Below are 14,639 nucleotides of genomic sequence, written 5' to 3'. Positions count from 1 at the left end.
AAGTTGTCCTGTGGGGTGTATAAAAATATTCAGACTAATAACCATGGAGCAGTCTGCAGAAAGGGGACCATCTTTAGGCATGGTCTGAAGACTTGGATATCAGATATACACTTTGCCAGCGTTTAGGACTTGCATGTAAATACATAGATTTTGGGGGATGGGGTGGTTTTCCCCCCCAAAAAACGCATTCGCGTCACTCAGATACAAGAAGCAGCTTCCCCCTCCCCGGTCTCTCCCAGCCCGCCGCCAGGGCCAGCGGATGGAGACGTGGAGTCATCAAAGGCTTGGCTTTTATTTTCCTCCTTACGTTTGATGTGAACCTGTAGCTGTATAATGCTGTCAAAAGTTGGACTAAACCCATAGTTTTTAGTAGCCTGTATATTTTGTTGTAAAAAGAAAAGGAAAAAAAATACAATCAACCAAACCAACCCCCACCTTTTTTATGGACACTGATCACCCCGTCGTAAATCCTCTGGCAGTTTGTTATTTGCGCACGCCGCCTTTTCCTGTTGTAACTTATGTAGATATTTGGCTTAAATATAGTTCCTAAGAAGCTTCTAATAAATTATACACATTAAGAATATTCTTTTTTATTTCCCCCTTTGGTTCCTCTTCCCGAAGCTCCATTCCCTGCATCTCTCTCCTTTTTTTCCCCCCTTTCCCTCCCCTCCCCTTCCCCCCTCCCCCGGTTTTTTTTTTTCTTTTTTTTTTTTTTTTTTTTTTTTCTTCTTGGTCGAAAAACAACCCGGGATGTTACCAGACCCCAGAAGGCCCCTGCCCCTCCCAGGGCCCAGACCCTGTTCCCAAAGGAGAGCCGCACCAGAGGGTTAACGGGATACAGGATCAGTCCTCAGCGTGCAGACAGGACAAGTAAATGCGTGGGATTCACGAACTCGAGAATGGAGGAATCGAGTTCCAAATTCATCAGCCTGATTATTTTTGGGGGAGTTAGGGAGGGGGCGGGGGGCATCTCAGCGACTTCTTGCTAGAGAAAGTGAAGTATTCCGGGACTAGAAATTCAAATGCCAAAGGCACGGAGGAGAAAGAAGGTAAAAGTCTAACGCCATTAGAAAAAAATAAAATAACGAAGAACCTGCTGTCAGTATAGAACGTGAGTCCAATTTAAAGTGTCCAGTTTTAATATCTTGTAAGGGAAAAATAAAAGATAATTTCTACCAGGTTTTCCTATGTACTTGTATTTTAAGGGAAGTACAGTCACCTTATTTATAATCAAAATAAAAAGATAGTTTATTGCGTACAACATGTAGTTTGAATTAGCTTTTTTTTTCAGGCTGTGCTTAATTTTCTACATATCCATATATTTAATTTTCTACATATCCAACCCCACACTCCGGCACACGGCGACGCAGGTTCTCCTGCAGAGCCCACACTGCTACTCAGGCGGAGATCAGCCGCAGGCTGCGGCTGGGTGGAACACAGACGGGCTTCGGTTGGTTAGTGTGGATGCTGGTTTTTGTGTCGCTTTGTTTTTCTAAGTTTGTTTGTTTGTTTGTTGGGGGTTATTTTGTGTAGCCATTTGGGAAGTTTGTAAAGAAGGAGATGAGGAGAAAGTGCGTGCGCGCACGTGGGTGGTGCGCATAGGTGCGCGCCGGGCTGAGACACAGAGGGGCGTTTGGTAGGAAGGTGAAATTATCGGTGATGAAAGGCGGTTGGATGCTAACTTTTCTGTGAATATACAAAGCATATGAAGCTAAAGAACTCGCATCTGACGAGTCCGAAATCCTTGTAATTCTCTATTTCTCAGGTCCCAAATATCGCTTTTGTAAGTGTACTAAAAAAAAAAAAAAAAAAAAAAAAAAAAAAAAGTATGCCCACTCTAAAAGACTCGTAGCTTGTTTTGCTTTGCTTCTGTTGCTCGGTTTCGGTTTTTTTCTGAATCCATAGAAAGCGATAGCAGTCATTGATACAACTCTGAATTACAGAGATGTTACGAAATAATAATATTTTTGAAGTGAAAGAAACCAGGTTGCCTAGGATGGAAACAACCCAACCTCCAATTTTAAGTAGCAGCTTTTGAAAGTTCCAGTTCTTTATTTATACAAGATAGCCCATGTTAGTCGGACACCAAGTGCTAGTCTGGATGGAGAAAAAGGGAAGTACACGGAAGAAAAAAAAAAAAGTATCGGATTCTTTCTGACCCCCTCCCCCTTATTTCTAACTGGAGGACATCACGTGTGTCAACAGGAATTTCGAGACCTTTTATTCTTTAGGTTATGTCCTGATTTATACAGTGACATTCTTAACAAACCCAAAGATTATTCAGGTTTTTGTTTGGGTTTTTTTTTTAATTTTTCTTCTACGCAGAATATTCATTTTAGATCTATAGCATGGTGTTAAGCATGGCAGGGGGATGGGTGGGGGGGCGGCAGAGTGCCTGGAGCTTAGTGCTGTTATTCCTGCTAAAAGAAGAAAGTGCTGGGGATTCCTGGTCCGTGGTGCAGAGTTGCCAGCTTCCGCGGAGAAGGCAGGAGCAGGGTTAACTTTAGGGATTTTTTTAGTTAGGGTTAGTTTCTCCCGGAGTTTATATGCAAGACCGAGGGGAAAGTGCTCCGGTTAACTCGACGTTTCCTCCTCATACGTAATTAATGTGCGTTCTTTCAAACCCAGGAACGTTCAAAAGTGAGTAGCACCGAAAGGCATTAATACAGCCGAGAACTACGGCCCCCGCCCCCGAATATTGGAGTTAGCATGTTTGATAGAGATCCAGTCAGTGACTTTTCATTATAGACTTCGGGGGAAGAAAAGTAATTTTATTGTGTCTCGACAACTTCATAAACACATATTTGGTGGTGAGTGTAATTACTGTAATGGATTATTATGTACACTGACTTATCTTTCTTAAACTAGATTTAGTTTCGATTAAATAAACTCGTTTCCACTTTGTCTGATGTCGGCTTAGTTTAAAGTCTGTTTACTTGTTCCACAGAAAGGTGAATTCATCACTTTATTAAGCACTAGAGACCGAGCAAACACAGTTCAAACTGTATTTACATATCAATCAGGAGAAATGCAAACAAACTGCTCTTTAACAATTTTATAGAGTTTTTTATGACATTGTAATACTGCCTTTTATAATATTTTTTAGTAAACTAGTTATGCCTTGATTAGGATGAAGATACTTGGTGGCAGGGGTGTAAATACAGTTTAGTCTCCAGTCTCCCTTGAAAACACTCATGACAACTTAGTTACTGTATAGTTTTTTTAAATTGAAATTAAAATATGTTCCTCCGTCTAAACTCCTGCTTCTTCCAATATGCTGATTTCCAGTCTCCCGGTAATCAATGCAGAACTTGAATAAAGGGATGACAAAGGGGAGGGGCAGAACGATTCAAATCTGAAATGATGGAAGAGATGCGCGTTTCCCAATATAACTGCTTTATCCACGCTAGACCATGGGTACCCCGTATTTTGAGAGATAAAAGGATCTACTGAAGAAGGGCTATTCCCTCCCACTCCCCCATTGCCTGGCACTGCTTGTAAGTCTAGGAGAATCGCGGAGGGCATTTTTTCCTGCTGCAAATAGGAGTTCATTCTTAAGTTCCATGAAGTGTGCGTGAAGTGGCACAGCAGGCTGCGGGAAAAAAAAAAAAAAAAAAAAAAAAAAAAAAAAAAAAAAAAAAAAAGAGGGGGAGAAGAAAAAAGAAAAACCAAAACAACAACAAAACAACCTCAAACTGAACCCCAAACGAAACACAAACCCAAAACAAAAAAAATCCCAAACACTAACAAAACCAGATCACTACTACGGCCACAACAGCAATAACAGCAAAAGTCTTCTTCATATGGGCTGCTTAATATCAGAACGATCTGTGCGTTAATGGCTTTTTTGGTTTGTTTCACAGCAGTCTTTTAGCAAAAGGGATTCTCGGGAGGAAGGGCTCAGGCAGGCGGGGGCCGCAGGGCTTGCCCCAAGCTCTGCTGTGGCCCCGGTAGCAGCGGACGGGCGCGGTGCGGTGTCACTGTACCCACGGAGAGGCAAAGGATGGCGAGCTGATCTAAAAGTATATTGCCTGCATCTCGGTTCAAAAGGCAGTGCAGGGCCTTAAGAGTGTTGAAAGTTCAGATCCCAAACAATGTAATCTGAGACAGCTCTGAGATGACACCAAGAGAAGTTGCCACGGCTGGGAGGGGAGGGAAAAACAAGTATTTTAGGAGTTTTGTAGCACAGTGCAGGTAAAGGGGCCTCGCCGGGAAAGCAGCCCCCGTTCAACTTTTCTGACCGCTGCCTTTAGCCTTTACAAAGGGGATCTAGAGTTAAAGACTGAGTGACTTCTGAAGAATTTAAGTCCTTTCATAGCCATGTCGGGAGCAAAGCTGAGAATTTTTTTTCCTCTCAGACCCGCTGTTCCTCTCATGAACCCCATCGAGGGGAGGGAAAACCCTCAAAACTCCAAGTTAATGATAATACTGTTTATATGTATCAAATGTGTACAGACATCTGACCCAGTGCGGCTGCTCCTATGAGGTAGAGAGACGACTGTCCCTGGCAAAATGATGAATAATATGAAATTACTTCTTTTCCCCCCTGTCTTTTCTGGCTGCAAGCACATTAGGGAGCAGGTAAGGTCAAAGTTTTCTATATCCTATGTCTTTCTCTCAAAGGCTTCTGGTCAGCCTTATAAATAAGATGGTGTGTGAGATGTATTGATGCAAAAAGAAACCAAAATTCGTTTTGAAGTTTAAACCAACTTACTACACAGAAAAATTCTAGGGAAACCTATAGATGAAAATGTAACATATGACATTTAATCTTTGATGTAAAGGTTTTTGTTAGAGGGAGGGCAAAGATGGAAATCGGGGGGCTTTTTTTTGTTTTTTTTTTTTTCTTACTACGATATAGATTAAGAAGGAAAAACATTTACAAATGGCCGAATACATTATATCTGAAAGTAATGTAAATCTACTGATCCTGAGCTGGCACATAGAAACGGGGAAAGGTTGAAAATGTATATTCTAAAAGTATTTTCCAAGATACTTAAATCTGTTTTTGCTGGCTAGCTCCATAACTCATGCCAGGAATTATATCTGAATGACATGATAACTCTTTTCTCAAAAATATTTCTATTCACTTAACAGCGGGACTTTTGGAGTAATTTGAAATTACTTTGTACGTTATGCTTCTTTAGCATGTGAATTAACATGGCAGGTTTTAGTGAACGCACATGACTTTTTGAATTGATTCAATGAGAACTCCCCATATCATTCTGAGTAGCGCTTCATCAATACGGGGGCTCCTAAAGTGTACAAGAAAATAATAAAGCGCGCGTACACGAGGTGGGTTGGTTTGTGGGATTTTTGGGAGGAAAGGGGGCTTTGTTTGAGTTTGTGATTAGGTTGTGGGGGGTTTTTGTTTGTTTTGTTTGCGTTTTTTCCTTCTTTTTGAATAAAAGGATAGTTGCATTGCTTAGAAAACTAAACAAAGTATGAGATAGTCACTTCCATTTGTTCTGGTGGATTTCACTGGAGTTTTCCTCGATCAAGCATATTTGGGCAAGTAATAACGTGCTAGAAGGCGACAAATTAACAGACACCTGGGATGCAGGGGAGCAGACTTTTTTGTTTCATATCAAAGGTGTTAGTGAAGTGGCTGAATAATTTCAACGTGTTACCGACCTAATAATGTGACTCTAGGACACCATTTTTTCGAACTTCCTCTCGCTGCATTTGTTCGTTAAACTTTTTGTTTTCGGTGCTGCTGCTTCTTAAAGAAGCTCTTAAAATATTATCTTTAACGTCACCACCTTCTTGGTCCCTACTTTTGCTCTTATACTGGGCGTTATTTAACAAACGCACTCTTGCTACTGCAAAATAGGGTGCTCGGAGCTAGTCCTCTGCACCTCTATCTGCATTAGCTCACTTCAGAGAGAAAAAAACATACATGGATGGTCGATGAGGACCTTAGTCTACACGTACGCGTCTATATACGCATTATGTCTTAGTGATGTGTATCGATTATATATTATAGACGTGTAGATCTGATAGGTGTATCTAGGAGCTGATGTGCACGGCAGTAACCGTGGAGTCTGGGGAGCAGAGGCGGGCAGGAAAACTCTTACTTTGAAGAAGCACTGCTCGCCGGCCTGTGTGTCCCCTCCGCTCTTAATTTCACAGCGCGGAGACCCTCCCGCAACTTTCCGCCTCGGCCCACGGGGGCTGCTCGGCCGCTGGGAAGGAGCCGCAGCGCCCGAGCCGGGCCGGCTTCCCCCGAGCCCCGCATGGAGCCCAGCGGGACCCCGCCGCGCGTCCCCTCTGCCCGCGCCGCCCACCAGGAATGCCCAGCACGGCCACAGCTACCACGGCGCTCAGGGCTCGGTTCCCCGTCGAGGGGAACGCGGTCGATCATGCTCTTTGCCAGTGGGCTCTGCGTCCCGGCCGCGGGGTCCCTCGCTTGCCCAGGACAGGCTCCCGCACAGCCCCGGAGCTTTGCTGCCCTCGGGAGTCGGCTGCAACCCAGCGGGGTTCCTCTCCCGGGGGGCTACAGCCGGTCGAGAGCAGCGATTGTCTCCCTCTGTATTCTCTTAATGCCGACGATGGCAGGCTGTGCCTGCACTGCCAGGCTGCCAGGCTGCAGGTGCTGTCGGGCAGACCCAGCTGTGCGCACCCACCGCCCCTCTCGTCCTTGGCACTGGGGCGATGCCCAGGCGGGAGGGCTGCAAACGTCGGGCCAGGAACCCCTTTGACTTTCGCCCAAGCGCTGCTCCCAATCGCCCCGACAAGGTGTTGACCGCCTATGGCGCCTTGCCATAGCTAGGGCGAGTGGCATGGGGCTCAGGCACCCGTCACTGAAACACACACCACACTTGCCTAGCGGGGTAAATGGCAGGGAAGTGCGTGACACCTCCACGGTAACCCAAAAATGATCGAGGACGGGATGCGGCGGAAGAACTTACGTCTTCGCAAAGGTACAGTGCGAGTGCGGCAAGTACAGAGGATAGGTCCCAGCACTGCTATCTCCTGCGCTGCCAGGAGTTTCCTGCGGCAGCCACTTTCGAGGGACTCTGCTGGGTGGTACCGGGCCACCGCTGCCTTCGCGGTGCTCGATGGAGAGGCGGCCCCGGACCCTGTTTGCCCGGCCAACCCGGCCGCGGGGTCTCCGCCGGGCACGCAGGACTGGGCACCCCCACCCCATCCCAACTCGGGTTTCGTTTGGTTGGTTTAGGTGGGGGAAGGCAATTTCCGAGGAAGCACCTGAGAAAGTTTGGGTGAGCAGAGGAGTGACGATGGTGAGTGGGAACGGGGCAGCGCGGACGTGCAGGTCTGCTTCCCTTCCCCCACGGGGGGCGCGGCGGGGGAACACTTCTTCCCGCCACCGATTTTTCTCCCCAGGGCGAGGGAAGCTGTCCGCTTTCTGCTCGGTCCAGATCCTCCTTTTCTGTCATCACTTTTTAATTACTGTTTTGAATTCGAATGGATATTCTTCGGGAGATATGACAGGGTTTAAAGCTCTCATTACATATCAATAGACGAAACCTTTGCATGGAGTTTGTCCCCATTCTTCAGTGTGTGAGCAATAGCTGTTGCTCCCTGGCTCTGACTTTTCCATGGACACACATACATACACAGTCTGGTTGTCTTTAAATAGTGGCTCATGAGGCGGAACCCAGACCTGGGAGCCGCGTTTACTGCGGCGCTCGGGAGGGTGCTGGTGGATGGTGTGTTTTGTGCTCGGTGTCACGGGGAGGCTGTGCGTGGCGGCGGCGAGGCGCTGGAGCTGCGCTGCCGTGGGGAGGCCGGGCGTGTTCTTGTCGTGGGAGTCTGGGCACGGCGTGGGCTGTGCACAGAGTAGGCTCCGCGGTGGTGGCTGCGTGCGTGTGTGTGCAGGGGAGTGTATGTGTGTGTGTGTGTGTGTGTGTGTTTCTGTCAGTGCATCGCTTTTCCACAATGGTAGCGTAATTATCTTGCTGAAACATTCACAAATGGCAAAAAGTTGCAAAATAGATCGACCTCCCTGAGATGAGAAGGAGCCAGTTTCAGAGCTGTGCAACCATCATGGTTTTTTCAATACATTTTATACAAGAGGATCTAGCGAATGATTCCGATTCAATACACATAATCAGTTTGGAAGTCCTATTTCCATTTGAAAACAGGCCTATTTGCAATCATGAGGGCCGGACACGCTGTAAGATACAGGACGCATTCAGAGTAGGTGGTAGGTGAGAGAATCTGCAGACAAACACCAAATATTTTCTTCCTCCTGCAGACCTTTTTTTACACTATGGTATTAATCAAAACGTATTTTTTTATTTAATTTTTAAAAATATTCCTTTATTGCTTTAGAAAGCAAGGTTTTTACCTACAGAGAGTCCCGGTGGAAAACACGCATACACACACACACATGCAAAACAAAAGCTCACCAAGTAAAAACGGTGATTGAAAAAGCCTGTTGATTTCCTATCAATCTCTTAAGGTTAACACTAATTTAATCAGAAATTCACCTAGATGAAATGATCCCTAGAAAACGGTAATTTATTTTTTGAAAATAAGGCCCAGAGGAGGGACAGGTGCAGGGGTTCTTAAGAAGAGCTACCTCCCGCCGAGCCCAGAGCCCGGCACCGGAGCCGGCTCTACTCCGGAGGAGCCCCATCCGCCGGAGCCAGGACCCAGGGCAGCACACGCACCCGCCCACGGGTGCCGAAGCAAACCGAGATTCTCCGTGGTCGTGGCCGTCGAGAGCCGCGACGTGTCCTGCTGAGAGGGTGGGGAAAAGGATGCACAAAATCAGACTGCAAAGGTTAGGGGGTGATATGGCATCAGGAAGGGCAGACCCCCTCTCTCGCCTCGTCCCCCCACCCCTCCCGCAGCCATCCCTACTCCAAGCAGGCACAGCACTTCCCCGCCTCTTCTTGCTCTAGAGCATTTTTCTTATTCCTCAAGTACCGAAGCCAGGAGAAAGCCAGGAGGCCTGCGCGTCCACCACCATAATTATCCTGCCTGATAGGAACGGGCAAGGGAGCCGAGGTTCGCCTGTGGGTGCCCAAAGGCGGAATGCAGGCGCTGCCAGCCCCGCGCACAGTGAATTAATCGGCATTTCCCATTTCCCTCATTTACGTGTTTTTGCGGCGGTGCGCACCGCTGACAGCGCGCCGGAGTTGTAGGCAGCTGCCTGGCCCGGCCCGACCCTTCGCCCTGTTCTCTGCTTGGATTTTGAAGGCAGACACTTGTTTCTCATAGTTAAATAGCATTCCCGTCCCAGTCACAGCAGTCCTGCTTTTCCGGGCTCCCACCCTCTGCCACACTGTTTTATTCTCTTCCACTTTAAAAGACCAAATCAGCTGTCGGGAAGGGCGGATGGGGTTGGGGGGGGGGGGTGGTTTATGGTAAATAAATAAATATTTTAATAAATAAGGCAATGTCGTAGAAATCTGAATCAGCCCTACAGGAGGCATAAACTGTTATTATTGACTTGCAAACCAAGCACACACTGATGAGGATGACAGGTGGATTTGTCCCGGGGCACGGCGGGCCCGGCGCTCTCTCGCTCGCTGGATGCGCGGGAGGGGCAGCTCCGGACAGAGCTCCGGGACCCGCAGCTCACCCAGCCCCTTCATCTCACTCTGTTCCCCGCGACCTGCAACCCCTCCTTCTCCCGTGCAAGAAAGAGCCGGGAAACTTTTCTCCACTTGCATTTCTACTTTGCTTACCCCAGCCCGCCAAGGAAGACCCACACTCCTCCCTCCGCGCCGGCTCTTTAGGTCTGAGCCCTAATTAGGGCTCGGGCCAGACGGCCCGGAAAGGGACCAGGTGCTGGAGGCCCCGAAAGGCTGCGCTCAGTGCTTTGAAGAGCGTCCTCCCCGAGGTTTCATAGCGACAAACCTGTTCTGTCATATCCATCTTCCAAAAAAAAACAACCAACCAACCAAACAAAAAAACCCAGACTGGACACTGATCATTCGTGGGACCCTTCCCATGACCAGCCGAGCAACGGGGACAGGGAGTTCCTCCGGGCTGGTTCACATTCCTGAAAGAAACTGGGTCGTGGGGGAAGCTGCTGGCCAATTTCTAGAAGGAAGGGACCCTAGGAGCCGGCGAGCCGCGGGGCTCCGAGCCGCAGCGCTCCGCACCGCTCGGCAGGGATTATCCCTTGCTCTGCCCAAGCAGGGCTTCGCGGTCGCTGCTCTTTCCAAGGGAGAGCTGGTTTCCCTCGCCCAGTGGCTGGAGCTGATTCACTCACGAAGACCGCGGTGTGGGGAAATGGGTATGGGGTAAGAAAAAGGAGAAAGAAAAAGGACCAACTCGTCTTAGGAAAAGTTATTTCCAGCACAAACACCGATGGTTTTATTCACGCGACTTGTCCCACCAAAATATATGTGATGATCATGGGGAGCCAGGAGTAGATTTTGGCCCCATGTGCTTTTCTCCTCTCCTCAAGCCACCCAGTTGAATAGTGCCGAGTTTCTCGTCACCTGGGAAAACATTCCAGAGCTCTCAGCCGAACAGGGAAACGACTCCAATCCGATTTCCTTTTTTACATAATTCCTAAAGAACAGTCTAGTTCTTCGTGCGTGTATGTGTGTGTGCGCGTGTGTGTGTGTGTGTATGTGATCAAGATACAGCGATATATCGGGGGCCAAAACTTTATCCAGATCGATAACACTCCCGAACTATAAAGAGACGTTACCCCCAGAAGCATCTCGTGTTTACATAGTGTCATATTCCAGTTGTAATTTAAGAACTACTCCCACCCCCATGTCCACCGTCCTTTGGCAAAGGAACAGGCGAACGTTTTAGGAACAGAAGTGACCTACAAATTAGTAGTGCTACAATGTGTGTGTATGCTGTATTACAAGCAGTGCGATATGTGTGTGTCCCGTGTTAATGCAGACCTTCTGCAAAATCATGGTGTATGCATTTATACTAAGGTGTGCGTAGATGCGTCTTAGAAAGAGTGTGTTCGTGTAGAAAAGTGTTTATTTTTGTGTTGAGTTATTCAAACGTACAATAGAGAGCTGAACTTAAATCACGGTGAGATTTGCTGGGATATAGGGTTAATTCAGTATACAGAGAGTTATGAGTGGGAAAAAAGGTCATAAACCCCCAAACTTATCAGAGGGTCCTAGAAAAAGCTGGCTATTTCTGTGTATCGTATGCCAAAGTGCAGACGGACTTTTTATTCTTCATTACATACGTATTAGTTTGATTAAAATATTCATTCCTGGACAGTGGTCAAACTATCGATGGGGTGGAGATATTCCAAGGTATTTTGAAAAGATACCAACCGCTGTTTTAAGGTCCCTGTATGGGTTTTTAAATGAGGGAACCCGGAGGGGGGGGGGGGGGGGGGGAGGAGAAACATCAACAACAACAACACAAAACAAAACAAAAAAACCCCAAAAAACCAGCCCCCCAAAATATCCCAAAACGCCACTCGTCTAAATGACTAACATTAAAAGAAAAAAAATCTGTTGCTAATATTTCAAAGAACAAAGGGATGGATAATTCTTTTGCTCAATGAATACAAACTAAATACCAAAACATCTTCAGGAATAAAAGAGACCAGATGATGGATTTCATTGAATATTTCACATTTTAAAAATTATACCTTTTATATGTACTTGTCCTTAACCTTTAAAAGGAACTGCTGTAAATACAAGATCCGTACTTTCTCTAATAGATTTTAGTAGGAGCTGGTGACAGAGAACTGATTTCTTTTCTATTAGGCTTTAGTACATCTTTGTTGAAGGCCTGCAGAATGACCAGGGATTAGATTTGCATCTCTTAGACTCCCTGTGTGGTCTTTGTAAGGAGCTTGTAACTGTTAAAAATGACTTGTTAGGAAGCGTGTGGGCTCTCATCTCTTTGCTTTTGACAGAACGATTGTGAAATTCAGATTGTTCTTATAGGCTTTAGCCTGCAGATTCCACCTGAGCCTTAAGCAATTAGAGCTTAATCTCAGTGCAATCATATTTGAGTTAGAATTTATTGCACTTTGTTTACGTCAATTAAAGAGCTACAGAATATTTCGGAGCAGTTTTAAAGTGATATTCTCCAGGCAATAGCTGATTTTTTCAACCCCTGAATGTTATCCTTACCGCCCCATCGCTCGGCGGTTTGGAGTGCAAAGCACTCTTCGGGTTTCCCGGGCGAAAATGAATAGGAAACAGCAGGAAAGAAAAAACAAGCTGAAATTCCTTGTGAAGCGGAGGGGAGAAGATGCCTGCTGCATCCCTTTCTTTTAGGAGCCGGCGGGAGTAGTGCGTGCCCCAGGGCCGGACCCCTCTGCCTACGAACGGGAAAAGCTCGGGGCGGGAGGGGGATGAACCGTGGCCGGGGTCGAGCCCAGGGCTCGCTGTATTTGAAGCGGTGGCGGCGGTGGCAGCGGCGTTTGCGGAGCGTGGGCTGGGCCGGTCCCGAGGGGAGTCTCCGCTGCCCACCCCCGCCCCGCCGTGGCAGCACGCTGGCACGGACAGCGGCGGGCAGCCCCAGCGCATCCCCCCTGCAAGGCGGCTCCCCAAAAGCGCCCCAGCGAAGCGACACCTAACCACGCCACCTGCCTGCCGCTGTCCGAGACTTTCACCGTCAGGCTATAGATTACTGCAACGGGAAAAATACACACTCAGAGGGGTTCTTTCCTCGCTCGTGTGACAAGTTTCTATTTGTGTTCAGGTTTCATATGGACAGCCTGAGAAGGATGCTTTTACTACTGACATTCACATAATTACGGTTTTCAAGTGCCATCCTCTCTCATTTCTTTTTACTTCCCCCCCACCCTCTTTTCTTCCCAGCTCCCACCCCCCAATTATTAGGACTTCTCGAAAAGTCTTTATGAAATCTCTTTGAATTAAAATCGAAATTTTCCAAAAGGCTGTAAAATTTGGGGTTATTCCGTTTAAAATCTGGCGACAACCTCGTGTCAGAGAAATATTTTCCATGGGTATACTGCCAGGGCCCGATCCTTTTCATACTGAAGTTACGATGAGAGACCTCCTCCTGCTCTCAGCAGAATAGGATCAAGCCCTTCCATGCTAATAGAGGTTTAACAGCATCAGCACATGCCCAACCACCACCATTATAACCTTGACCCGGTCAGGTGCAATGATATTGCTCCTCCTAAATTTATCCTGCATTTCCTTGGTGACAGCAAACAGCTCTCTATCACCTCTCACAACCCACAATAACCCACAGGCAGTGATACCAATAACCCACTGCTCTTTTGTCATTCTCTTTCCTCGGAAGTCTAGTAAGTAATAATAGTAAAAAGTAATCACAACTATCTGCATTTTCAGCCCGATCAGCCTACATTGCTCAGAACACTTCAGCCCGATGGTGGCTGTTGAAGTAAATCATCATCTTTTCAAAAAATGAGTGAGTTACTCTCTGAGTAGCCTTTGCCGTGATGTTGAGTGTGGAACGAAGTGCTGGAGTGCAAGAGTTCTCATGTGTACCCTGCTCCATAACAGTGCTGCTAGTGCTTGCTCCACTTGCCCTGGACATTTCTTTACAGGAAGTGTTGGGGTAATCTGCCATTACCACTTCAAAAACATTGTTTCAGGGCAGTTAGAGGGATATCAGCCTGACCTTTCTTTCTTGCAGGATTATTTTTAAACCTGAGATTTTTACTACTTCCTTGGACCTACCATGGTTTCCAGTTCGCCTTTTGCTTTCAGTCCAATAGCCATAGACACAATTTTGACTAACAAAACTTGATATTTACTCAAAAGGAACTATATATATTTCTGCAAAATAAAGTGCTCTTCAGATCTTTCCTGTAATGTGGAGATACATTCACCATGTAATCAGTGATTTAAAAAAATAAAAGTAGAATACAACAATACTCTCTGCAGATTGTAGGATACTCCAAACCAACTGATTTCAATGCTAAAAATTTTATTCTTATTAAAATGGTGTCATACAGGCAAAACTATTTTCTTCCTGAAACAATGGGCAATTCTTGCCTTAAAAGACTGTTAAACAGATGAAAGCAACTCATGTCACAGCTTAATCTGTTTTACATTAGGCTTGAACAGATCTGAATGAGTTTAAATGATGACCTTTTCGGCTATCAGTCCAACAGTAACCCTGTATCTCTGCTGCCCCTCCTCTTTCCTCTGTTTGCAGCACCTGTGATTGTATGTGTGTGTGTGGCTTATTCACAGAAGGCAGAAAGATCTGGACTTATGGCAAAGTAAATACAGCAAAGGTTCTACTTTGACAAAAGAAACGGACATTTTCAGTACTATTCTTGCTTGAGATAGAACCAAGAACTAGAGAAATAATAAAGGAGAGACTAAAGCTAAGAGGTAGAGGTGACACTTTTCTCATCATGCATGTATTGAAAAATGCTTATAGAAAAGGAAAAAAACCAGAAAGAATCAAGCATTTTCTTCTAGCATTATCTCACACAGGATTAGGATAATGAGAGAGGCTGCTGTAAGAATGGAGAACAAGCATGAAGAAACAAGCCAGAGCAATGCTAACATGTGCAAAGCTCTGCAAAACCAGCATGGAATCCTGCTCTCCAAAAGACTACAGACTTTATTAGAAACAGAAGGCAGCTGATCAGACTGTAGGCAAGTGAGCTGAGTTCAGTCTATTTGGATGATTTTGACACTTCACCAAGGAAGAACAGGTTTTACAACACAGTAACACAGAAAAGTTATGAGCTGAAATCGAGGAGGGAG

At 46.3% G+C, this 14,639-nt stretch overlaps 2 protein-coding genes across 3 annotated transcripts in view; both read left to right on the top strand.

Annotated features, from left to right (window-relative positions):
• The first annotated feature begins 4,219 nt into the window (after nucleotides 1-4,219).
• MBIP (MAP3K12 binding inhibitory protein 1) overlaps nucleotides 4,220-14,639 on the top strand; it is a 112,323-nt gene continuing 101,903 nt past the window's right edge. The window contains exon 1 of the mRNA XM_079310248.1: nucleotides 4,220-4,581. Coding sequence (XP_079166374.1) covers nucleotides 4,513-4,581 — 69 coding nt within the window. The 5' untranslated portion in view covers nucleotides 4,220-4,512. The remainder of the gene's footprint in view (nucleotides 4,582-14,639) is intronic.
• Nucleotides 4,588-11,243, top strand: LOC306804093 (uncharacterized protein). 2 transcript variants are annotated; one of them, XM_079310251.1, is made up of 2 exons: nucleotides 4,588-7,223; nucleotides 8,506-11,243. In XM_079310251.1, the coding sequence occupies exon 1, from the start codon at nucleotides 6,878-6,880 to the stop codon at nucleotides 7,178-7,180; it is 303 nt and encodes a 100-aa protein (XP_079166377.1). In that variant the 5' UTR covers nucleotides 4,588-6,877; the 3' UTR covers nucleotides 7,181-7,223; nucleotides 8,506-11,243. The 2 variants fall into 2 exon arrangements, with proteins under 2 accessions (XP_079166377.1, XP_079166376.1); XM_079310250.1 differs by having other exon boundaries at nucleotides 4,594-6,923.

The sequence above is a fragment of the Erithacus rubecula genome (genome assembly GCF_903797595.1).
Source record: "Erithacus rubecula genome assembly, chromosome: 6".
NCBI lineage: Eukaryota > Metazoa > Chordata > Aves > Passeriformes > Muscicapidae > Erithacus > Erithacus rubecula.
Note: the sequence above shows the minus strand (reverse complement) of the source record. Positions and strands in the feature narration are given on the sequence as shown.

Excerpts from the sequence above, each read along its gene's own strand:
- LOC306804093 (XM_079310250.1), top strand. The coding sequence starts at position 6,878 with ATGATCGAGGACGGGATGCGGCGGAAGAACTTACGTCTTCGCAAAG. Across the intron at positions 6,924-8,505 it reads GAACTTACGTCTTCGCAAAG|GCCCAGAGGAGGGACAGGTG; the intron begins GTACAGTGCGAG and ends TTTGAAAATAAG.